The sequence below is a fragment of the Physcomitrium patens genome, chromosome 15 (genome assembly GCF_059467195.1).
Source record: "Physcomitrium patens ecotype Gransden chromosome 15, ASM5946719v1, whole genome shotgun sequence".
Classification (NCBI taxonomy): domain Eukaryota; kingdom Viridiplantae; phylum Streptophyta; class Bryopsida; order Funariales; family Funariaceae; genus Physcomitrium; species Physcomitrium patens.
The window spans coordinates 11,517,980-11,544,591 of record NC_143424.1 but is presented as its reverse complement, the minus strand read 5'-3'; the positions used below and the strand labels follow the sequence as shown (position 1 = coordinate 11,544,591).

The window sequence follows — 26,612 nt, the reverse complement described above, 5'->3', positions numbered from 1 at the left end:
GATGAACTACTTAATTTCATCAGTCGTCATACATTCAACCCACTTCTCGTCCTTCACTGCAATCGGAGCCATGTTCAAGCAATCTGCACTTATGAGAATTTATTAAGTGATGAAATCTTATGGGAATCGCTAATTCTCTGCAGAGGAATTGTCGTTGCGGGAACAGTCAACGGAGTTGGTGGTTTGGTTCTCGACACTGGGGGTGATGAACGTTAGGTGATGCCATTATTGGCTCTCGCTGACTTTGATCGACGCATGTCTATGGGTGGGTGGACGCAAGCTGCAGGACAGTAAGCAATCATCCTTTTTTTAGGAAATTGGTTTTTCTTCGAACTTGTTAATTTTCTCAAACTTAAGTCAATTTAAGGCTAACCACAGCTTCCGCCAGAGGACTCTGGGTCGGCCTAGTCTTAACACGACTTTAATCGAGCTCCATGGCACTGGCATGGAGTCGAGCTTTTCCAGGGGCATGTCGCTGTTGACTTGTGTGAACGTTTATGGGTTCGTCCCAGAGCTAAAAATGTGTTCAAAATCGATTGCATTCCTTCAACTGATCATAAACCCTAAACCAACTCCATGCAGTAATCTTGAACCCTTGACAATTTGATCATATTTCAAACTGACAAGAAGGGTTTGATCTGTCCATCGCTAATAGGAAACGCCCATTCTCGTACAAGAGGATAGCATTTTGTAAGTCCACACAAGCTTGAAAGTTTGGACAGCCAGAATATCAGGTGAGAGGCGGATTGCTTGAAATTGGGCGATCTGAGGTGACTCGCTTGAGAGTGCATGATAAGAGCCCTATAAGCCACTGTTTTCAAACATATTAGGTGTTTTTTTTTCCAGAGAGGTAGTACGAGTATTCTTTCACTGAATCTGACAGTAAATTTTTAGAGGACAATTTCACAAGTTGCAAGTCAACATGTACAGGACAACCCCTCGGTCAGCTACGGATTTGGAAGCGTTGTCTTCAGATCATCCTTCCGGGTTCGTTCAAACTCATGCTTGCTGTTGGTGATGGTCCTTTCAAAGATCTTATTCTTATATACCTAAAGTAGAAATGAGAGACTCTTCTGCCCATCTTTCTATCAATGTAGTTTCTGGTATTAATTATGACATCATCATTAGATAACTGTCATTAAACTAATTTTCTCTTGAAACTTGATTTGCCAAGGTCGAAAAAGAATTGAACAATTCAAAACCATTTTACCAGTAGTTTGTTAAGGGATTGAGACTGCTACTCATGAGCTTATTTGAGTACTAACCCTGGAATACTCAATTCTGCGTTGAGAAATGGGCATTTTGAACGAGTGTTGCCTGTACAACAGTTAAACGTAAGAGTCATGTTCAGGGCATGAAAACGGGAGAGAGTTGATCATCTGGTAGTAAGTGAGGAAGGATGAAAAGATCTTGAAATCTGCTCACAGGGACAGTTGACAATCGTGCACAAGGATTAAGCGCAGCATCACTCCAATCAGCAAATTACATTAATGAATGCAGAATTCAGTTTTATTCTTGACTTGGTACCTCACCCGTGTTTTTTTTTTTTTTTTTTTTTGACTTGAAATAATTATGTAACAGGCAATGTCAAGTTTTCTTTCGGTTTCTGGTTTATGTTTTGTTTAGTTTTATTTAGTTTAGTTTAGTTTAGTGCTTTTTGGTAGAATGACCCGATATGGCTCGAGATTTTCATTGAATTATGCTAAAGGAGTTCCAGTAGTTTTCTGTATCCGAGTTGGCATCACACAAGCCTCCTAAGTTTGCGATTGAAACGCACAAGATCATCTTCTGGCCTTCAAAGCTTTAAACTTAGAGCTGACATGAAGAATTTGAGCTCCTTCAACAAAAGCACTCGTGACAACCGAATGAGCAGGGGGGTGATCTGCATCCTAAGTGATGGGGTTTCTCACATATCTCTCTCAGGGTTTCATAGGCTTGAGGTCTCTCCTGCGTGTGATTAGTCTCAGGAGCAGGCTGGACGCCCTCAGCTCACACGCATCTGATATGCTCAGTTCTCGATGGGTTCAATAACAACGAAATTCTCGTAATATTGGAAGGGGACGAATCGAAATGTATCTTGCAATATCAGCTTTCATGAGCCAAATCAGAAACCGCTATCACAAACACACACGTGGAATCGATCTTCACCCTAGATATATCGACTCCGAATGCGGCAGATAAAGCGACAGAAAGCGGCAGCAGAGCATTCAAAGAAATAACACGGGCGATGACAAGACAGAACAGAACAAGGATCATAGAAACAGAACATAGTTTCTCGTAACAAGCCTTGGTGCCCACGTCTCATCTCTTCACATATTTCTCTTCGTCCTGCTTTTGTCATTTTCGCTTATTCTGGAACCCTCTCTTCTATCGCCCTAACTTGCCACGCCTGACACGCTAAGGTGGTCGGTCTGTTGTGCTTTATCTGTACCGCATTTGGGTGTTTACAGAACAATGTCACAGGTGGAGATAGTAATTCTCCTATAAAGACCATCTTCGTTGCCATAGCCGTATCACTACTTAATTGAAAGTGCTCATTAGCAAGGGAGTCTGTCTTGCCGCACCTCGCTATTGGTGAACTTTGTTGGTTGTGAGATTCAGAATTGAAGATATGGGTTCCGTAGGACACGATGTGAGGACTGTGCTGGTCACTGGAGCAGGAGGCAGGACCGGTAGCCTTGTCTTTGACAAACTGAAGAAAACGGGGAAGTTCGTGGTGCGTGGCTTAGTGCGAACGGAGGAAGTCAAGGCTAAATTGGGAGGAGAGGGTGTTTTCATCGGCGACATCACGAAGCCAGAGACCTTGAGTGCTGCGGTTGAAGGCATCGATGCTTTGATTATCACTACGAGTGCGGTGCCAAAGATGAAGCCAGGATTTGACCCTTCCAAGGGTGGGCGCCCGGAGTTTTACTACGAAGAGAATGGATTTCCAGAGCAAGTCGATTGGATTGGACAGAAGAATCAGATTGACGCTGCTAAGGATGCAGGGTGCAAGCACATTGTGATTGTTGGATCCATGGGAGGTCAAAATCCTAACCATATGTTGAATTCTCTCGGAAATGGGAAGATTCTGATCTGGAAGAGGAAGGCAGAGGAGTATTTATCAAAGTCTGGTGTACCTTACACAATTATCAGAGCAGGAGGGTTGCAAGATAAGGATGGTGGCATACGCGAACTCCTCATTGGCAAGGATGATGAACTTCTGAACACCGATACGAAAGCTATCACTCGAAGTGATGTTGCGGAGCTCTGCATCCAGGCTTTGTTGAACGAGGAGTCCAAGAACAAGGCTTTCGATGCTGCATCCAAATCTGAAGGACAAGGAACGCCCACCACCGACTTCAAGTCTCTCTTCGCCAACGTAACGACCACGTTCTGAGTTGTTTTATAACGTAGTTGTTTAGCAGCGGCAACAACTTGAGTCGTTGCATGGTTAATGACATGTGGCGCATAGTTTCGAGATGGCATGCAGCGCATCCATCTCGCCAAACTTTGTACGTATTGTTAAATTTAATGTAGTGTTCAATATGCTAAGTCGAATAGCTGGCGCTCACTGAATACCTCGGCTTTCAGTTGCTGTTTAAATGCTGTTTGATACAAAATTATACAAATGTGCGTCTAAATATAAGCAGACTGTGATCATATTCTTGCTTCTCCGAAAGGCATTAGAGACATCATCGCCTTCTAGATGGTCAGAAAGCCACAACGAGATATCCTGCGGTCTTTCAACACAGCAGAGTACCCTTGGACAGCCGTGCCTCGAAGTCGAGCAAGCTTTTCTTGATGTCGAGTCCGAAGGCGTAACCTCTAAGGTTCCCGTCCTTGCCTACAACTCGGTGACATGGAACAAGAAGGCAAACAGGATTCCGGCCATTCGCCATGCCCACAGCTCGAGCCTTCCCAGGCTCACCCATGAGATCGGCCTGTTCCGAGTAGGTGATAGCCTTACCATACGGGATTTTATGCAACGCTTCCCAAGCCTTTCTTTGAAACGGAGTACCCTGCGCTGCAATTGGCAGGGAGAATGAGATTCTCTTCCCAGCAAAGTACTGCTCCACTTGCTCACTAGCCTGCTTGTCCACTCAACAATAACGTCAGGCTAGAGGAACTCACCGCAGAGATTAAAAAAGAGCCAATGTCAAGTAACCATGATACATTCAACCTAATAGCTGCAACTTTGCATGGATCACCGTAGAATAATTGGAATGCATCATCCTACGTGTGATAGGGATTTTCAATTACGGCGTCACAAAGAACTTAGAAAATTACATAAGTAAAGCAATCCAAGTGACAGTGTAAGTCTACTTTCTCTCCAAAAGAATCGCGACCAGGATTTTGTCCAGTAAAACACACTGGGATCACCCAGAAAAAGGTCACCCAAGTGCAACTACACAAGGCTCCTGGAGAAGGATATGAAGGGACGAGACTTGAGCTCCATGAATGAGAGTAAAGGTGAGGGAAAATGCACCATGGACAGGATGGGATGCTCGACGTGCGAGGCGAGGCTCACACCGACAGAGGGTTTCCCGAAAAACGCCTCGTGAATAGCAGATTCAGATGCTCCCAATGTGAAAGACCCTATCGGCGTCTCCACAACCGCATACGACAACTCCATGGCTAACTTGGAGATTCCAGCCATCACTGGGGCATTGAAACGCTGGTTTCTGATCTCAGACGTTGTGCTAGCAAATCATCAACTGACCCAAATTTCTTCACCGTCCTGCTCACAAGATGTAGTGACAAACATTGCTGAAGCACGAGGCAAAGACCAAATTCTTGGAAAATTTGTTGGGATTCAACAACAGCACCCGTGGTATTCGAAACTGGGGGCGTCATTGCGAAGCTTTGATAACTTCATTCGTCGGTTCGCTCTTCTATTGTCGGGATTCATCATCCAGACCAAACTTTGTGGATTACTCAGGCAGCGGGCTAAATCATTAATCAATTATAAAACATGGATGAACGTTATCAATTGCACATGTAAGCATATGATTCACATCTGCAAGCATATGAGAGAATAGAATAAGAGGTACTCTTGAAATCCTGGCTATACATGCAAAAAGGCGGATTTCAGGCTCTTCAGCTGAGATTAGACAACAAGCAGCATAGATTTCCTTAAATGAGATCATAAAAAGGAATTTCCCAAAATGAAATCACAAAAAGGAATAGCCAAAGAGTTAGGATTAACAAGGTGAGGTTACAAATGTTCATACATAATGCTATGGCATGTTGTATTGAAGAAATAGAACTTTGAAGTCACAATATATAGCATCAACAAGGTTGCATACAAAAAGAATATGGAAAAAAATAATTTTCACTTCCATTACCTATTACTTAAAGGTTGTGGCTGTTGCCTTAATAGATAATTTCCATCATTTGATGAATACATCCATCCAACATTCTACTAAGACTATCTATTGATATCTTATCTACTATGAAAATATGCCTTTAACATATCCTTTATATCCTTAAGATCCTTTACCCATTCATCTATCTTGTTTCTTGGTTTTTTTACATCAAAGAGCCAACCTTTTGACTATTAACAACTTATTTAATATCCTCTATAAGATAAATTATTCTACTTTTACTTTTATTTATTTATTTTAACACTCCTACTTTACTATTTGTCAAAAGCTTTCAATCCTAATTTAAACAAGATTAGACTATCTCAAAAATCAAAGATCCTTCTAATCCTTACTAACATAAAGCTTCATCAAAAAATAGGACAAAATAAACTAGAATAAAACTGAACATACTAAACAGAATAGGACATGAAAGACAAAATTGAGCAAACGAAAATAGAATAAAATAAAACTAAACAAAAAAAGTCCAAATTTTACTAAGAAAAAGGGTTCAAAGTCATACATGATTAGATACCCCAAAAGATCCTAGCGAGCCCTATTTATACTTTGTCCTATCGTCCTAGACTTTCTAGAATGTTCTTAGATGGCGGGCTCTACCTACATAATTGCCTTAAATTCTTTTTCTAGAAGGTTTTATGGTGAACCTTGTCTAGATAATTGTCCTAAAATCTATTTAAATTGTTCCATGGTGGATCCTACTTGGTCTACTAACTTAATCTCAATTCTAAAAACTTCTATGGTTTTAACTATCTGAACAATTATCTTATCTATATCCTGTTATAATTAATCTTCCTCCATTAATGTGGAACGTCCTCGTTTCACTCCCAATGGTATCTCCGAATTGTCTCTTAGCAATGGGTGAGGTTTTGTATAGGTTTCCACATTGCATCATGAATGGAATAACCTTTCCAAAGAACTCTGTACTAAAGTTGTGAACATCCACTGCCACAACAAAAGTAGTGATGTTCCAAAATACTATCCACTTCATATTTTTGTTGGTCATAAACTACAATTGGTGGTGGTGATGGTTGGTGTCAATTCAAAAAGCGCTTTGGCTTAGTATGAAATTCCTTCAGTTACAAAACATGGAAAACTGGATGGACTTGAATATGTAGTGGAAGCTTGAGGTAATATGCGACATCAGAAATCACTACAAAAATGTAGAAAGATCTAAGCTACTGAGGTGCTAGTTTACGAATTTGGGTTGATGTAGCAAGTGGCAAGTTGGCATTGGAGAGTAATACCTGATTACCCTCTTAGAAGGTCTTGTGTTGCTGATGGTTATCCGCATACTGATTTTGTTCATTTTGTACAATAAAGAAGCAAAACATGCTTTTTGTAAGGCTGTTGTAAGCCGTTGTATAAATTCCTCCGTTATTAAGTTGGTGTCAATAGGACAATGGAGAGTTGCTTGCATAATTGAATGTCAACTAATATTAAAGAAAAATGGTGAATGACTGATACTTGTTTGAATACTATCATTATAAGCAAACTCCAAGGACGTCAAATATTCATCTCAATCATTATAATGAACCACTTCAAATGCTCGCAACATATTTTTCAAGGTCCAATTTGTATGCTCTATTTGCCCATCTGTTTGGGAATGGAAAGCTGTAAACATGGTAGGTTGTATGCCTAATAGCTTGAATAAGATTTGCCAAAAACTTCCCATGAAATATAGATCTTGATTTGAAACAATGACACAAGATAATCCTTGGTAACGAAAGATGGTATCAAAAAAGACTCATGCAAGTATTGGAGTATTAATATCTGAGCACATCATGGCCAAGTGAAGTTGCTTCGAGAGTTGATCCACAAAGATGACAATTGCAGTATGATTATGAGGCATCTGTGATAAACATGTAATGAGATCTATAGTCACGTGTTCCTAATGTATCGTAGGTAGGAAAATTGGCTGCAATAGTCTAAGAGATGTTACATTGCATATTTTATTATGTTGACATGACTTGCACAAAAGTACAAAGGCTCAAATATCATGATCCAAACTAACTCAAAACCATATCTTTGAGATCCGTTCTAGAGTCTTCTCTTATCCCAAATGTCCAAATATTGGAATCTCATGTCCTTTCTGAAGTATGCACATCCAAAGTTTACCATTGTTAGGTATATAAATTTTCTTCTTGAAATAGACCAAACCATCACTAAAAATATAATTCTAATATTGTATATTACCCACCTTTAGCCAATTGCTAACCATCTTAAAATAAGAATCCCAATACATAGCTTCTTTTCATTTTGTTTCTTTGATTAGATCTGAAATAACACTACTAATGGTAGTGACTTCTACCTTATCTCCCAATTTATCTTTCAAGTATCATCTCTACAATAAGCTATTTGGTATAATATATTGTCGCCCTTGCTTGTATTCAAGCAGGATATCAAAAAACTACAATTGTTCTTCTCAACAATGATCCTACAATTTCATATTTTTCAGATATAAATCATGTAGCTTGGATCAATGGTAGTCCGAACAACCCCTGGCTTTTCCAATAGATAGTGACGTCGCACCTTTGTGGTATATACAATTACTAATTGCCTTCATTCACATTGTCATGATATAAATACATTCATATATGAAAATCTTATTTGACTTATTTTTCTTTGAACTTTTATTAAGTTCTTTTTTCTTATTACCAATCTAGTTTTTTTTTTTATTTTATTTTTTTTATTTATTTATTATTATTATTATTATTATTATTATTATTATTATTATTATTTTGGAGAAGTATTTTCACTTTTTTTTTTTTTTTTTTTTTCTTTTTTGAAATTTTGGCTAAATTTTATTTTATCTTTAATCTTAACTTTATCTTTGGTTTAGCCTTGAAAACTTCTTTTATTCTTTTTACTTCCTTTCTAATCTTTGGTTTTAGTAGATTCAAAGTTATATTTGTAGATGTAAGAATAATTTTGACTTTGAGGTTGTATTTAGGTTTTATTATGAATAAATGGAAATTTGGATAGCATTAGTTGGCTGCCATTAATAGTGATAACTTGAAGGATTAGATTTGGTGTTTATTTATTTATTTTAAACTATTATTTTTTGATTTAGACTTTGAAGACCTTGGCTATGATTTCTTTGGCGAGCTTGGAAGCAAGAAAGAGGATTTTTTTTTGGTAGGTGGAGAAGAAGTATTCACAGAGAAGAGCTTCTTGGCATAAATTTAGGTAGAAAAATGTAAGAATTGGAGCTTGGATGAGAGAGATATGCTTGTTTAAACTTAGGCTACTAATTTGATACCAATTGTCTTTTTTCCATACATATTAGGAGTTTTAAGATACTAGCAAGAAATCAAGGAGTCGGATTAGAAATTAAACTTCAATTTGAATATTTTATATCCAAGGATCAATAGAATTGAGTCTAGAATGAGTGAAATATGGCTGATTAAAACCAATAAACTAAAACTAGGATTTTGAAGAAATTAGAGAAATAGAGGGTTTTGGTTTTAAGCTAGAACTTGAGCTTTAAGATGAATTTGAAGCTTATTTTTTGTATACATATCACTTATAATATAAAGAGCCTATGTCTAAAATCTCATATCAATTGAAACTTTGACTTGAGAGAAATAATAAAATTTGTTCTCATGTGTCTAGGGTTTTGACTTTCAAAAGAACCTGATAAGAATTTGGTGATATAAATTGATTGGCAATGAATTTGTAGCTGAATTTTTTTGTAATAATGGTCAAAGATGTAAGTTATATACTTCCAAATTTTGAGCTTATTTAAATAGTTGGATCTTCGGATATGAATTTTCAAGTTTCCATTTTGGATTTGACTTTTAAAAGTACCTGTTAAGGATTTGGTGATATCAGACGATTGATAATAAATTTGCAGTTGAAAATTTGTGTGATAATGATTAAAGATGTAAGTTTTTTACTTCCAAATTTTGAGCTTATTTGAATAGTTAGATCTTAGGATATGAATTTTTAAGCTTCAAGTCTGTTGATTTATTACAATTATAATTTTATAAATACTCAAAAGAGAATTTAAGAAGATTTTGTGCATATTGGATCCAACTTGAATGCAAAGAAGGACCTTGCATCTACCCAAATCAAACTCTTGACATGATAATGTGTAGAATAATTATACTTTGCCCTTATAAGCTTACGTGATTCATATGTCACAAGTTGAAGGTCCTCACTAAAGTCTTGTTGAAGGACTGCTCCAATAGCAAAGTTAAAAGCATCAATGTCAAGTGTATAAGGAAGATAAGGATCATACGGTTGCAATAATGGAGTAGTAATAAGTGCCTCCTTCAATTTATCAAAGATAATTTATTGCTCCAGCTTCCATTCAAATGGGGCATCTTTCTTTAATAGGTTTATCAATGAATCAGCAATGTGAGCAAATTACCAAACAAAACGGTAGTAGTATCCAAGAAGGCATAAAAATGAACGAACTTCAAAAGCATCATTGGAAGTTGGCCAATCCTCCACTGCTTTTCCCTTATCTTGTTTCATATGCATGCCTTTGAAAGACATCACATACCTCCAAAATGTGACTTTTGACTTCTAAAGTTCACATTTTGATTACTTGTAATAGAAGCAACTATCTTGTAGTCGGTGCAATAATTCTTGTAGGTGTTGATCATGCTCCTTAAGAATTTTACTTTATATGAAAATATCATCAATTAAGATGACTACATACTTGTCGAAAAGATCTTGAAACAATCTGTTTATCTGATTCATGAAAGAGGTTGGAACATTGGTGAGATTAAGGGTAAAACTAGCCATTCAAAATATCCATAGTATGTACAAAATACCATCTTTTTCACATCCTCTCTTACAATAGGTATTTGTCAATAGCTGTTTTGAAGATCCAATTTACTAAAGATGGTCGCATCTTAAAATTATTCAACAAAATCATCTTTGATCCTAGTATCAACCATACTAACCATTTACTTCATCTATCATGATTTTATCAATTTATGGTCTTTCTAAGGTAGTAAAAGAGTCTGTACAACCTAGAAGGTAAAATTACTAAGTAACCTTCAACCTACTAACTATTAAGATAAGAAAATAATTTGAGAGGCTTTTATAAAAGCCATGTTTAGATACTTCAAATTATAATTGAACTAAGATAATTAGATATTAATTAAAAATTTAATTTTAATTATAATTTCATTATATAGTCATATTATATCACGACATCAATTGGCAATTTTAATTGAAATATAATTTTCTATAGAGCTACAATCTATGAGCACTTGACATGGTTGTCTTTCAAGTAGTCCCGTCAGATGCTCCAATCAACTCTTTTTATAGTTGTACAAGGCCATGCTATTTGTCTCTAAGAGATAGTAGCTATTCCTAGTACTAGTCCTTGGCACCTTTATTGGAGAGCCCCGTTGTCATACTATAATTGTTTATAATATGTAAAAATTAATTAGAACATATAATATGTTCATAAGTCTTGGTATGTGTTAAAATGGTTAATAGATTAATTTAAAGAAAGTGGATATAAGAAACTTTATTTTAAATTTTATCTATTTTGATTATGGCACTTAAAAAATTATAGGACATAAATGTTTAATATGAAGCCTTGAGAGGAGATTAGAGCCTAAAGATAAAAATCTAAACTAATAAAAGGCTTATTGGAATAAATGAAAGTAAAGCATGGTCGGATGAAGGCAAGGAATGGAGATCTTCATTTCTATTGGTTGAAGGCCATGCCCAATGGAGTTCAAAGAGGTTGCTTGAGGCCTTATTAGGGATTAGGGTTTTTTTTTTCAAGAGAATTCGAGCTTTGAAGGCTAGGGTCAAAAAGTTTAGGTTTTTGGATATGGATTGGATATAAATTTTATGTGATTTGGAGTTTTTATGAAGGAATTATTGGCGCTCAAAGTTAAGGTATTAATTTTGTACCTACTGTCACTCTTTGGAGCATAACATACTTTTATGGAGAGCAACAAAAAATCGGTGACTAGAATTAGAGAGAATTTTTTTTAACTATACTTTTTATCTATTATTTGATGAATTTGGAGTTTAAATGAAGAAGTTATAGAGAGTTGAAGTCAGTGCATCCAAATCAAAGGCAATAAGTAAGTGTTTTTGTTCGTAGTAATGATTAGAGCCATATCATGTATTTTTGGACAAATTTTTAGCTCAAACCTTTTGAAGAAGGTAGATTATTGTGTTAAAAAGCTATATATATAAATTTTGTGGTATTTAAGTGTTTAATTTGTATGATATGAAGAAAATTATACTTGAGTATTTAAAAATTAGGATTTGAAGCTATTGTTAGGATTTTGGTGATATCTTAAGATCCGCAATGAATTTACAATTGAAATTTGTTGTGGTAGTTGTTAGAAATACATCAATATTATATATAAAATTTGAGTATGTTTGAATGGTGTGATTGAGAGATATAAGTTGTTGAAGTTTGAAAATAATATCTGATGAGGATATATAAGGATTTAGAGTTTTTTTTATCATATTTTGGGAACTTAAGACTTATATGTTTGGTATAATTGCTCCTAAAAATGATATATATATATATATATATATATATATATATTTTTTGGCCTTTTTTATCTCAAGATTTGATTGAGCAATTAATGAAAGTCAGTAGTCTAGTGCTTTCTTGAGGCAAATTCTCTCTACCCTGATACTGTTTTCCTACTTTGACTTATTATCAACTTGGTGAATTTCGAGATTCTAAACCTGCCTTATCTTATTGGTGCTTGAATTTTGGCATTTTGGACAACCTCAGATCTGATGGCCTTGCTTCTTACAATAGAAACACAATCCCTTTTGCACCAATATTTGTTGTCTTTGTGGTGTCAATGATCTTTGTAGGGCATCAATCTCCATTGGTGTTGGTTATTGTGCCATAGTATTAGATAGTGGTATAAGACTTCATACTATAGGTCGTGCTCCACAATTCCTAAAATCTATAGTATCAATTCTCTCTGCAATCCAAATTGCCTCTTCAAAAGTTTATGGATCTCTTAGCTCCACCTCTATCTAGACCTCAAGTTTCAAACCTTATAAGAATCAATTTATCATCTTTTCCTCCAAAATATTATCAATTTAGAGACATAGAGACTTGAATTGAGAGTCATAATCTTGCACCAACTTAGCTTGAGTAAGATTTGCTAAGTAATCGTATATTATCTTCTCTGCATTGATTGGCCAAAATTGTTTTCTAAACTTGGTCTCAAACTCTTTCCATTCACAAAATCTACCTTGAGCTCTATAGTTTTGAACTCGATGTCGCAACCAAATAGATGTCACATTTCTCAAATAGTAGGCTATATTTATAATTCTTTTAATGGTATTTGTCCCAAATAGTTGAAAGCATTGTTACATATTGAAGAGCCATTGACATACATCTTATTGTTTTGAAGTTCTAGAATATGTATTAGGCTTATTTAATTTCAACCTAGCAAATATCAACTCTCTTATCCCGGAGGCTTCTATTTGTCCTTATAAAGTAGCTATTTAGTCTAAAAGGTATTGTATTTGAGCTTCTATTTGGGATTGCTCCACCATATCTCCCATACTATAATTTCTCCACTGGACTCTTCTATTATAATGTCCTTTCATCTCCCGATTGATTTTTTAAGAGTAGTTCATAGTAGCCTCAACACAATACCTAGTATGACTACAATAATTAACCTTAGACTAGATAATGACTATTAACATGCTACCAAAGGTAAACAATCTAATACTTTCTTTGATACAAATGAAACATGATCAAACTATTTCAAAAATCTAAGATCCTTTGAATCCACAGCTACATAAAGCTTGATCACAAAATATGACAAAATAGACTAGAACAAAATTAAATGGAATTAAACAAAATAAGACATAAAAGAAAAAATTGAACAAACAAAAATAGAATAAAATAAAATTGAACAAGAAGATGTAAAACCAAATTTTACTAAAAGAAAGGGTTTGAAGCTATATCTAACTAGATGCTCCAAAAGGCCTTCGCCAATCCTATTTATACCTTATCCTACCACCTTGGACTTTTTAGAATGTTCTTAGGTAGTAGATCCCAACTAGATAACCACCTTAAATTCTTTTTCTGGAAGGTTCTATGATAGGCCCTGTCTAAATAATTGCCCTAAATTTTTTTTAGAATGTTCCATGGTGAGTTCTATGTGGTCCACTATTCTAATCTCAATTCTAAAAACTTCCATGATTCTAACTATCTACACAATTATCTTATCTATGTGTTGTTATACAAATACCTTTGTCAACATGTGATTTCTATTCTTTACTAATGCTTTTGTCAACAAATCAACAAGCATGTCTTCTATTGTATAATATTTCATATCAATCACTCCTATTTCAATCTTCTTTCTTATAAAGTGATGTTGAATGATAATATGATTGAGCCTTGAATGTTTTTTTAGATTCTTTATAAAAGAAAGACATCATTGATTGTCACACTCTATTGAAGTTGCTTCTATTTATACTATTCCAATATCGTCCATAAGTTATTTTAGCCATGTTGCTTCCAATGTATGATAGCTTATTATTATGTTCTCTGCCTCCATTGTTGATCTTGCAATTATTAGTTGTTTCTTAAAATTCCATGAAATAACTCTTATTCCAACAAAGAACATGTATTTGATTATTGACCTTCTATCATTTATATTTTCAATCCAATCCGCATTACAATAACCATTCAAAGTAGTGTTATCACCTTCAAGGCATAATTTGAAGTCCAAAGTATCTTTTAAGTACTTCATGATTTTTTTTTTATGGATATTCAATGAATTGGTCCAGCCTTTGATATATGTTGATTTTTAATACTCACTGCATATCTAAGATCTAGCATTATGCCAACTATTACACATATAAATGAATCTATTACTATCTTATATTGAACACCTTACATTTAATTTCTAACTTCAGTATATTCTTCATTTTTGAACTTCATCAACTTCAAATTAGCCTCCAAATTTTTTTTAATAGGCTTACACTCTTTCATGTTGAATTGTTTCAATCTCTCTTTAATATACTTGCTTTGACTCATTGTAATGGTCTCCTTAGCATAATTTCTTACAAACTCGACTCTTAAACAATAGTAAAGTTCTTCCAAATTGTTCATCTTATATTATTTTTCTAACTTTATCTTCAATTAATATATCATCTTCAAGGTACTTCTTAACTTGATTAAATCATTAATATAGGAGTTAGCAATCAATATAAACTCATTTGATTATATGACATACATAGAATAATCAATCTTACTCTTTACAAACTCTTCATTTACAAAAAATGTATCAATATATTAGTACTATGTCCTTGGTAATTGCTTGAGTCCATAAAAAAAATTCTTCAACTTATAAATGATTTTTTTTTTTTTTTTTTTTTTTTTTTTGTCAAGAACATGAACTAAAAGATGATGCATAAATCAATGAAATCCATGTCAAAGAAAGAGTAACAAAATAGAAATAAGAAAGTATGTATACTAAAAAAAAAACTAAAATGGCTTATTGCAAAAAGACAAGAAAACTTGAGACTCTTGAAACTAGACTAGAAACAAGAAAGGAGTTGACAAGAGTGAAGAGGGCTTCACTCTTGTCTCTGTATATACTATCTAACTAGGGACTACATGGCGATGTTCTATAGGATCTTCAATATATATTGACTTTGTAGGATACATGCCTTGACTTATAAGGTAAGCTTTTTTACATGTGAGCCACATAATTAACTTGGTCTTCAAGCTAACGACATGTGTGGCATATGGCCAACTTGTTGACCACTTTTTTAATCCAAAAAATCAATTATAGATACCTATAAAGTCAAAGCAGCATCTATGAAGCTTTTGAGAAGCTTTTATAGAAGTTATTATAGAATTAACTTACTTTTACCTACTTCTACTTATTTCTATCTATTTATATAAGTAATTACTAGCTTACATGTGTATGTCCGTGACATTACCTCTCCTTCTAGAGACGAGTTTTACAAGAAGCAATCATCATATATTAAAAAAATCTATAATGTGATGAATTGTGTTGACGACATATTCAGATCTTTATTCTCTTCAAAGATGGTTGATAGGGCCTCTCAACCATCGATAGTGTTCCATACCAAGGTGGAAAGACCACCCTATTATTTGATCATTGTTGAGGCCTTTATAACTTCATTCAAATAAAATATTTGATACACCATCAAGAATTGTTCCTACTTGTAATAAAATTATCAAATATTAGAAGTCTCTTCTAAGGTTGTGATTCCAAATGCAGTGTATTTGGCCATCTATTTGAGAAAAAATATGTCGTTCTTGAGGATCTTCAACTCAATTGTATTGTCTTGAAGGTTGTGATAGTCACAATGTCTTATCTAACAGGTCAACAAAGAAAGGCTCTTTAGTTGAATCCATTGGTTGTTGGTTCTTTATTTCTTTAGCATCACAAAGAACTTACAAACAAGGATTAAAAGTAAAATGTTATCTTGCCTAGATCTTTTTTTTTTTTTTTTTATAAGGAAAGTTTTTATCTTGATTTTAATGGATGTCATTGCTGAAAAGTCTCCACTATCTTTATTGCATTTGTAAAATTCTTTATTGGCTTCCATGTGCATTTATTAATATCATATTTGTACCAATGGACAAGATATTTTAATTTATTACGACGTCGCCTTGAATCTAGGACTTCTTTCACTTCAAACTCTTTATTATTCTCTACTTCTATAGAAAGAAGTAGAGCTTGTCTTCTTCTTGGTATGTCCACCATCTTGTATAGTTCAAGAAGAAATACGTGGAATACTAGATGGATTTTTATTGACTTTGGTAGGTATAAATGATATGCAACTATATTGATTTGTACAAAAATAAGAAAGGATCTAAGTCTACGACAGTCCAACTCATCACAAAGACGAGTGGTCTTGATATTGCGATGAAGTAATCATAACTTGTCACCCATGTGGAATGGTGGTTGTTCCTTTTGATAAACATCCGCATTGATTTTTTGTTGTTCTTGAGCTTCTTTTAACTATACCTTTATTGTTTCATATAGCTTTGATAAATGATTTACTAATTCTTCTGTTGCAGGATTATCAGCTTTTAAAAAGTCAAAAGTATCAAGTCATAGATGATAATCATAATTGCTAAAAAAAAAGTATTTTTTTTGTAAAAGAATGTATCAAATTATCATAAGCAAACTATGCCAATGAAAAAAAGATTTGTCCAATCATCTTGTTGGTAGTTGACGGTACATCTTAAATACTACTCCAAAACTTCATTAACACACTCCGTTTGTCCATCACTTTGAGGATGGAATATCAAAGATAGTTTTATATCTAATTTTAGAATCCTAAAAAGAGTCCACCAAAATCTTGATACAAATTGAGTTTTCCTATGTGATATAATATCTTTGAATAATCCATAATAGGGATAGATATTGTCAACAAAGAGTTTAGTTGTTTCTTCCCTTATGATAGATTTTGTATATAATACAAAATATGCCATCTTGATAAAATGATCTACTGTCACAAATGTAGAGTCATATGAACTTGAGATTGGAAGATCTATGATGAAATCAATAGAAACAAAAGACCACATTTTTTTGGAATAGATAATGGTTGAAGACGTCCGTGTCACGGACAAGAACTCGATGAAAAAACAATTCAAACAAGTGAGCATTCACTCAAAGAGAGGTAACAAAATATATAAGTATATATATTGAAAGAGAAATTGGAATGGCTATTGCCAAAAGACAAGAAAACTAGAGACCCTTGAAACTAGACTAGAAGCAAGAAAGGAGTTGACAAGAGTGAAGAAGCCTTCACTCTTGTCTCTATATATACTATCTAACTAAGAGCTACGTGGCGACATTCTATAGGACCTCCAATATGTGTTGACTTTGTAGGGCACATGCCTTGACTTACAAGGCAAGTTTTTCTACGTGTGGGCCACATAGTTAGCTTGATCTTTAAGCTAACAACATGTATGGCACATGGCCAACTTGTTGACCACGTTTCTAATCCAAAAAGTCAATTAAAGACACCTATGAAGTCAAAGCAGCATCTAAGAAGTTTCTAGGAAGCTTTTATATTAAATATTATAGAATTAACTTACTTTTACCTACTTTTATTTACTTCTATCTATTTCTATATGTAATTATTAGCTTACATGATTATGGTCGTGACATTACCCTCTCTTCTAGAGACGAGTTCCACGAGGAGCGGTCATCATATGTTGAGAAAATCTATGATGCGACGAATTGTATTCGCCACATACTCTGATCTCTGTTCTCTTCGAAGATGATTGATAGGGCCTCTCAACCATCGGTAGTGTCCTATACCAGGGCGGGAAGACCATCTAGTTATTTGATCATTGTTGAGGCCTTCGTAACTTCCTTCAAATAGAATATTTGGAACACCATCAGGAGGTGTTCCTACCTCTAGCAAAATCACCAAACATCGGGAGTCCCTTCCCAAATCGTGATATCAAACGCATTGTATCTCACCATCTATTCGAGGAAGAACATGTCGTTCTTAAAGATCTTCATCTCGATTGCGTCGTCTTGAAGGTTGTCACAATCGTAATGTCTCATCTGGCAGGTCAGCAAATGAAGGCTCTTGAGTTGAATCTGCTGGTTATTGGTTCTCCATCTCTTGAGCGCCACTACTATAATGAAGCTACGAACAAGAATTGAAAGTAGAATGTTAACTTGCCTAGATGTTGTTTCTTTTATAAAGAACGTTTTTATCTTGATTTTGATGGATGTCGTCGATGAAAAGCCTCCACCGCCTTTGTTGCATTTGCAAGATTCTTCATTGGCTCCCATGTACATTCACTAATATCATATCCGCGCCAATGGACAAGATATTCTATTTTATTTCGACGCTGCCTTGAATCTAAGACTTCTTCTACTTCAAACTCTTCATTATTGTCCACTTCTATAGGAGGAAGTGAAGCTTGTCGTCTTCTTGGTATGTCCGCTGTCTTGTATGGTTCAAGAAGAGACACGTGGAATACTAGATGGATTTTCATTGTCTTCGGTAGATGTAAACGATATGCAACTGGATTGATTTGTGCAGAAATAAAAAATGGTCCCAGCCTTCGATAGTCCAACTTGTTGCAAGGACGAGTGGTCTTGATATTACGACGAAGTAGCCATACCTTATCATCCACGTTGAGTTGTGGTTGCTCCTTACGATATACATCCGCGTTTATCTTTTGTCGTTCTTGAGCTTCCTTCAATTGTGCCTTCATTATTGCATGTAACTCTGATAACCGATTATCCATATCTTCTGCTGCAAGATTATCAACTTTTGAAAAATCAAAAGCATCAAGTCGTGGATGATAGCTATAATTGGTAAAGAAAGGTGTTTGTTGTATGGAAGAATATACTGTATTATTATAAGCAAACTCTGCCAATGGGAGAAGGGTTGTCCAATCATCTTGTTGGTAGTTGATGGTACACCTTAAATACTGCTCCAAGACTTAGTTTACGCGCTCTGTTTGTCTATCAGTTTGAGGATGGAAAGCCGAAGATAGCTTTATGTCCACTTTTAAAATCTTGAAAAGAGTCCTCCAGAATCTCGACACAAATTGAGTTCCCCTATCCGATATGATATCTTTAGGTAATCTATGATAGCGATAGATATTATCAATCAAAAGCTTAGCTGTTTCTTCACCTGTGCTAGATTTTGTACATGGTACAAAATGTGCCATCTTGGTGAAACGATCTACTATCACAAATATAGAATCATAAGATCTTGAGCTTGGAAGATCTGTGATGAAATCCATAGAAACAAAAGACCATGATTGTTCTGGTATAGGTAATGGCTGAAGAAGTCCGTAAGGTCGATGACGAGGAGTTTTTGATCTTGAACAAATATTACATGATTGTACAAAGTCTTTGACTGACTTCCACATTTGTGGCCACCAAAAATCTCTTGATATGAGTTCCAAAGTCTTATTATATCCAAAGTGTCTTGCTGCTGGAAAATCATGACGTGCTTGAAGAACACGTAAATGTGCTTCTCCTTCTGGAACATATAGGCGTCCTTCTAAATATAATAGATTATTTTTGAACTCGAACTGAGAAGAAACATGAGACTTGGAAGAATTATTCTCAATATCATGAACAAGAGGGTCTGAGGACATACTGGACTGGATTTGCTTGAGAAAAGTTGAATCAACAGTCAATGTTGATTTCATTGCTCGGAGATGAAATTGCTCCGGTTTCAAGAGGACTGTTCTTTGTTGCTCAAAAACTGCATCTCCTTCTTTTGGTGTAAAATAAGAACGTCTAGACAAGGCATCGGACAAACCTTGTTATTTTCCTGGCCAATAAGTGATAATGAACTCGAATCTTGACAAAGACATATTCCAACGAGCTTGACGATGATTCAACACGCGTGCTGACATGAAATACTCGAGGTTCTTGTGATCTATATATACAGTGACTGGACTAGAAGCGCCTTTTAGATAATGACGCCATTCTTGAAAAGAATCCACGATTGCAAGCAGTTCTTTATCGTGGATCTCATAATTGATCTCGGCTGCTGAGAATTTTCTTGAATGAAAAGCTATCGAATGAAGTTTGTCATCTGTTCCTATTTGTGACAAAACTGCACCCAAGGTAAAATCCGATGCGTCTGTTTCCATAAAAAATGCCTTGGAAAAGTCAACACGATATAAGACTGGTGCAGAGACAAACGATGTCTTCAAGGCTTCAAATGCTGCTTCCGCTTCTTGATTCCATTCGAATTTGTCTTTATTGGTCAAGCATGTAAGTAGAGTTGCAACTCGTGAAAAGTCTTTGATGAAGATCCCATAGTAATTGGCAAATCCTAAGAAACATTGGACATCTCTTACAGTCTTTGGAATCTTCCAATCCATGATTGTCTGGACTTTCTTAGAATCCATCATAAGACCATCATTTGAAATGATGTATCCTAAAAAGTCAACTTGAGTAGTGTGAAATACAGACTTTTCCATCTTGGCGTACAATCATGCATCTCTAAGTTTTTGTAATACTTGACGAACATGTATTTCATGTTCTTCGACGTTCTTAGAATAAATCAGGATATCGTCTAGGTAGCAGACGACAAAATTGTCTAAGAATTCACGAAATACATCATTCATGAGATGCTGAAAAGCAGCTGGTGCATTCGTGAGTCCAAAGAGCATGACATTATATTCGAAATGTCCATACCTGGTTCGAAACACAGTCTTCCATTCATCTCCTTCTTTGATCCGTACTAGATTATATGCTCCTCTTAGATCTATTTTTGTATAGATCTTAGCTTGATTCAACTGGTCAAGGAGTCCTGATATCAAAGGTAATGGATACCTGTTCTTGATTGTGATCTTGTTGAGTCCTCGATAGTTTCAAGGACAAGAACTCGATGAAAGCTAAAGAGTAAGTGAGACTTTTCTCAAAAAGAAATAGGACAAAATAGAAATATGTATATTAAGAAAGAAACTGGAATGGCTATTGCCAAAATACAAGAAAACTAGAGACCCTTGAAACTAGACTAGAAGCAAGAAAGGAGTTGACAAGAGTGAAGAGGGCTTCACTCTTGCCTCTATATATACTATCTAACTAGAAGCCACGTGGCGATGTTCTATAAGACCTCCAATATATGTTGACTTTCTAGGCCACATGCCTTTGCTTGCAAGGCAAGTTTTCTATGGATGGACCACGTAGTTAGCTTGTTCTTTAAGCTTCCAACATGCGTGGCACATGGCTAACTTGTTGACCAAGTTTCTAACCTAAAAGTCAACTATAGACTCCTATAAAGTCAAAGCAGCGTCTATGAAGCTTCTAAGAAGCTTCTCTAGAAGATATTACACAATTAACCTACTTTTACATACTTTTATCTATTCATATAGGTAATTATATGTATGTCCGTGACATTACCCTCCCTTCTAGGGATGAGTTCCACGAGGAGCGGTGATTATATATTGAGAAAATCTAATATGCGGCGAATTGTATTTGCTACATACTCTGATCTTTGTTCTCTTCGAAGATAGTTGATGGGTCCTCTTAGCCATCGATAGTGTCCCATTCCAGGGCGAGAAGACCACCCTGTTATTTGATCACTGTTGAGGCCTTCATAACTTCCTCAATCTTGTCTCTTTTATAAGAGAGGTTTTCATCTTGGTTTTGATGGATGTCGTTGATGAAAAACTTTGACTTTAGCTGATGCATTTGCTAGATTCCTGGATGGCTCCCATGTGCGCTCACTAATATCATATCCGCGCCAATGAACAAGATATTCCAGCTTATTTCGGTGCCGCCTTGAGTCTAATATCTCTTCCACCTCAAATTCTTCATTATTATCTACTTCTATAGGAGGCGGTGGCATTTGTCTTCTTCCTTGTATATCCACTGTCTTATATGGTTCAAGAACAGACACGTGGAATACAGGATGGATCTTCATTGACTCCGGTAGATGTAACCGATATGCAACTGGGTTGATCTGTTCAGAAACAGAAAAGGGGCCAAGCCTACGATAGTCCAATTTGTCACAAGGTCGAGTGGTCTTGATATTGCGACGAAGTAGCCATACCTTATCACCCACGTTGAGTTGTGGTTGCTCTTTACGATATACATCTGCATTTATCTTTTGTCGTTCTTGAGCTTTCTTCAACTGCGCCTTCATTATTGCATGTAACTCTGACAACCGATTTGCCATATCTTCTGCTGCAGGATTATCAACTTTTGAAAAATCAAAAGTATCAAGTCGTGGATGATAGCCATAATTGGCAAAGAAAGGTGTTTGTTGCGTGGAGGAATGTACCATATTATTATAAGCAAACTCTGCCAATGGCAGAAGGTTTGTCCAATCATCTTGTTGGTAGTTGATGGTACACCTTAAATACTGTTCCAAGACTTGGTTTACGCGCTCTGTTTGTCCATCAGTTTGAGGATGGAAAGCTGAAGATAGCTTTATGTCCACTTTTAAAATCTTGAAAAGAGTCCTCCAAAATCTCGACACAAATTGAGTTCCCCTATCCGATATGATATCTTTAGGCAATCCATGATAGCGATAGATATTATCAATGAAAAGCTTAGCTGTTTCTTCACCTGTGATAGATTTTGTACATGGCATAAAATGTGCCATCTTGGTGAAACGATCTACTATCACAAATATAGAATCATAAGATCTTGAGTTTGGAAGATCTGTGATGAAATCCATAGAAACAGAAGACCATGGTTGTTCTGGTATAGGTAATGGCTGAAGAAGTCCGTAAGGTCGATGTCGAGGAATTTTTGATCTTGAACAAATATCACATGATTGTACAAAGTCTTTGACTGACTTCCACATTTGTGGCCACCAAAAATCTCTTGATATGAGTTCCAAAGTCTTATTATATCCAAAGTGCCCTGCTGCTGGAAAGTCATGACGTGCTTGAAGAACACGCAAACGTGCTTTTCCTTCTGGAACATATAGGCGTCCTTCAAAATATAATAGATTATTCTTGAACTCGAACTTAGAAGAATCATGAGACTTGGAAGAATTATTCTCGATATCATGAACAAGAGGGTCTGAGGACATACTGGACTGGATTTGCTTGAGAAAAGTTGAATCAACAGTCAATGTTGATTTCACTGCTCGGAGATGAAATTGCTCCGGTTTCAAGAGGACCGTTCTTTGTTGCTCAAAAGCTGCATCTCCTTCTTTTGGTGCAAAATAAGAACGTCTAGACAAGGCATCGGACAAACCTTGTTGTTTTCCTGGCCGATAAGTGATAATGAAGTCGAATCTTGACAAAGACATACTCCAACGAGCTTGACGACGATTCAACACGCGTGCTGACATGAAATACTCAAGGTTCTTGTGATCTGTATACACAATGACTGGACTAGAAGCACCTTCTAGATAATGACGCCATTCTTGAAAAGAATCCACGATTGCAAGTAGTTCTTTATCGTGGATCTCATAATTGATCTCGGCTGCTGAGAATTTTCTTGAATGAAAAGCTATCGGATGAAGTTTGTCATCTGTTCCCATTTGTGATAAAACTGCACCCAAGGCAAAATCCGATGCGTCTGTTTCCATAAAAAATGCCTTAGAAAAGTCAACACGATATAAGACTGGTGCAGAGACAAACGATGTCTTCAAGGCTTCAAATGCTGCTTCTGCTTCTTGATTCCATTGGAATTTATCTTTACTAGTCAAGCGTGTAAGTGGAGCTGCAACTCGTGAGAAGTCTTTGATGAAGATCCGATAGTAATTGGCAAATCCCAAGAAACATTGGACATCTCTTACAGTCTTTGGAATCTTCCAATCCATGATTGTTTGGACTTTCTTAGAATCCATCATAAGACCATCATTTGAAATGATGTATCCTAAAAAGTCAACTTGAGTAGTGTGAAATACACACTTTTCCATCTTGGCGTACAATCCTGCATCTCTGAGTTTTTGTAATACTTGACGAACATGTATTTCATGTTCTTCAACATTCTTAGAATAAATCAGGATATCGTCTAGGTAGCAGACGACAAAATTGTCTAAGAATTCACGAAATACATCATTCATGAGATGTTGAAAAGCAGCTGGTGCATTCATGAGTCCAAAAGGCATGACATTATATTCAAAATGCCCGTACCTGGTTCGAAATGCAGTCTTCCATTCATCTCCTTCTTTGATCCGTACTAGATTATATGCTCCTTTTAGATCTATTTTTGTATAGATCTTAGCTTGATTTAACTGGTCAAGGAGTCCTGATATCAAAGGTAATGGATACCTGTTCTTGATTGTGATCTTGTTGAGTCCTCGATAGTCAACACACATTCGTAAAGATCCATCTTTTTTCTTTACGAATAGAATTGGAGCTCCTGCTAGAGATTTTGAATGGCGTATGAAATTCTTCGCTAAATTCTCGTCAATATATGTCTTGAGTTCAGCCAACTCATCTTGCGATAAACTGTAAATTGGTCCAAATGGTGGCTGAGTTCCTTCCTTGAGATCGATTGATTAATCGTATGGGCGATGCTCAGGAAGAATATCTGCATTCTTTTTCTCAAAAACGTCTTGATAATCCTGATATTGACTTGGAATGCCACTTGAAGTCTTTACGCTTTCAGAAATAGGTGCAGCATAAATAGCAAAAGTTGATCCTTCTTTTGCTGCGTGTATAAATGCTTTTGTACCTATAGGTGCGAGTTTTACTATACTAGACTCATGGTTTTTTACTTGGTTAATAGAACTGTTACTAATGCTCTGAGGAAAATCAAGTTTACGAGAAATCCAATCTATTCGAGGATTATACTTTTCTAACCATGATAAGCCTAAAATTACTGGATTAGAAGGAGATCTAATTATATTAAAAATTACGCAACTACTATGACCATTTATTACTACATCTACAGGAAGTGTTTCGTGAGTTACATCTCCAGAAGACAACGGACGACCATCTATGACTTCTACGTGTACAGGTTTAGTTTTTTGTATTAATGATATTCTATGACATCTAGCAAATTCTTCATCTAAAAAACAAGATGAGGCTCCTGAATCTACCAAGGCAGAGGCTTTGTAATTATTAGGTCCTAAACGCACATCTATTATAAAACAAGGAGATGGTTCTGAGGAGAGGATAGAACCTTTATTAGAAGTTGTACAAGATTCCAGCCGCACGGTCCCTATTGTAGCTGGACGTACTCGTTTTCCGACATACTGTCTTCTTTGACAGCCGTACTCCTCATTTTGTAGTTACGTCGCTTCTTTGGACAATGTTGAGCAGTGTGCTTAGGTTCTCCACAATATAAGTATAATCCTTCTTGTCGACGACGAGACTTTTCTTGCTCAGTAAGAGGTTTGAAACGTACCGCATCAATTTGCATATCCTCTACTTTTGAAGGTATGTGTTGAGGAGACGTCGGTGTTGCCATTGAATTGTAGTAACGTTGAGGCCCACTTGTGTGACTCTCGGATCGAAATTCAAAAAGTCGATTGTCGCACTTCACAGCAAAGTCAATTGCTTGACTCAATGTTTGAGGATCAGGTAAATTAAGCATCAATTTCTTTACCTCATATTGTAATCCGTAGAGAAATTGACTCACAAGTGCGGCATCATCCCACTTGATATCAGTTGCAAGTTGTCGAAATTGCGAAGCATATAATGTTACTGATCGATTGCCTTGTCGCAAAATACGGATCTTGTTGGTTGCAACACGAATTGCATCATGTTCTCCAAACATGGATCGAAACTCCGCCAAAAAAGCCTCCAGATTATCCAATATTGGATCTCGTCGTTCAAGAAAAGATGAAAACCATGACAATGCTGAACCTGAAAGAAGTGTACCAATGAATCTTACTTGTGACCCTGGAGTTGGATAGCTCTGGGGTTGAAGTTCAATCACTAGTTGGACCTGATTGATGAATCCTCGAAACTTGGATTTGGTACCATCAAACTTCTCGGGCAAGGCAACTCTCGGTTCTCTAACACTCGAAGGGTGTTCTATTCTGGGAGAAGGGACATGGTTTGGTGCAGATGTTGAAGCAGCCCCAATCATCTCTATATCTTCACTTCCTACCATTCTTGTTGCTCCTTGTGGTGGTAAATTGAGTTGATGCATCGCAAGCATTAACTCCCTCAATTGTTCTTGCATCTCTGCCATTGCACTCTTCATTTCAACAAGCTCTGCCATAGTAGCACTTAGAAAAGAGAAGATGTCTAATAACGCTCAAAACAAATAGAAGAGAGGAATTGATAACAAAGAAAATACTAAGAACAATATCAGTTTAAAAGAGGGTAATCCACAACTTCTAATGCGCTTATGTCTTATCAAGAAAAAGGGGTAATCCACTCTTAATCAAGAAAAGACAAAGCTCTCATATTGTAAGTATACTCTTGTCAATCTGTCAAGGACAAGAACTCGATGAAAGCTAAAGAGTAAGTGAGACTTTTCTCAAAAAGAAATAGGACAAAATAGAAATATGTATATTAAGAAAGAAACTGGAATGGCTATTGCCAAAATACAAGAAAACTAGAGACCCTTGAAACTAGACTAGAAGCAAGAAAGGAGTTGACAAGAGTGAAGAGGGCTTCACTCTTGCCTCTATATATACTATCTAACTAGAAGCCACGTGGCGATGTTCTATAAGACCTCCAATATATGTTGACTTTCTAGGCCACATGCCTTTGCTTGCAAGGCAAGTTTTCTATGGATGGACCACGTAGTTAGCTTGTTCTTTAAGCTTCCAACATGCGTGGCACATGGCTAACTTGTTGACCAAGTTTCTAACCTAAAAGTCAACTATAGACTCCTATAAAGTCAAAGCAGCGTCTATGAAGCTTCTAAGAAG

The 26,612-nt window shown here is 36.0% G+C and overlaps 1 protein-coding gene, 1 long non-coding RNA gene and 1 other non-coding gene across 3 annotated transcripts; 2 read left to right on the top strand and 1 right to left on the bottom strand.

Moving 5' to 3' along the window:
• The first annotated feature begins 150 nt into the window (after window positions 1-150).
• On the top strand, window positions 151-1,068 carry LOC141046273 (uncharacterized). The gene is made up of 3 exons (XR_012219072.1): window positions 151-290; window positions 656-734; window positions 931-1,068. It is a non-coding gene; the product is annotated as an uncharacterized LOC141046273 (long non-coding RNA).
• Window positions 1,069-2,203: 1,135 nt separating this feature from the next.
• On the top strand, window positions 2,204-3,558 carry LOC112292471 (uncharacterized protein At5g02240). The gene has a single exon (XR_016506729.1). It is a non-coding gene; the product is annotated as an uncharacterized protein At5g02240 (transcript).
• LOC112292472 (uncharacterized) lies at window positions 3,094-4,834 on the bottom strand. The gene is made up of 2 exons (XM_024541001.3): window positions 4,469-4,834; window positions 3,094-4,070 (listed from the first exon to the last, which is right to left on the bottom strand). The coding sequence occupies exons 1-2, from the start codon at window positions 4,637-4,639 to the stop codon at window positions 3,726-3,728; spliced, it is 516 nt and encodes a 171-aa protein (XP_024396769.1). The 5' UTR covers window positions 4,640-4,834; the 3' UTR covers window positions 3,094-3,725.
• Between the last annotated feature and the right edge of the window lie 21,778 nt (window positions 4,835-26,612).

Excerpts from the sequence above, each read along its gene's own strand:
- LOC112292472 (XM_024541001.3), bottom strand. The coding sequence starts at position 4,639 with ATGGCTGGAATCTCCAAGTTAGCCATGGAGTTGTCGTATGCGGTTGTG. Across the intron at positions 4,071-4,468 it reads AGCATCCCATCCTGTCCATG|GCTAGTGAGCAAGTGGAGCA; the intron begins GTGCATTTTCCC and ends GTGGACAAGCAG.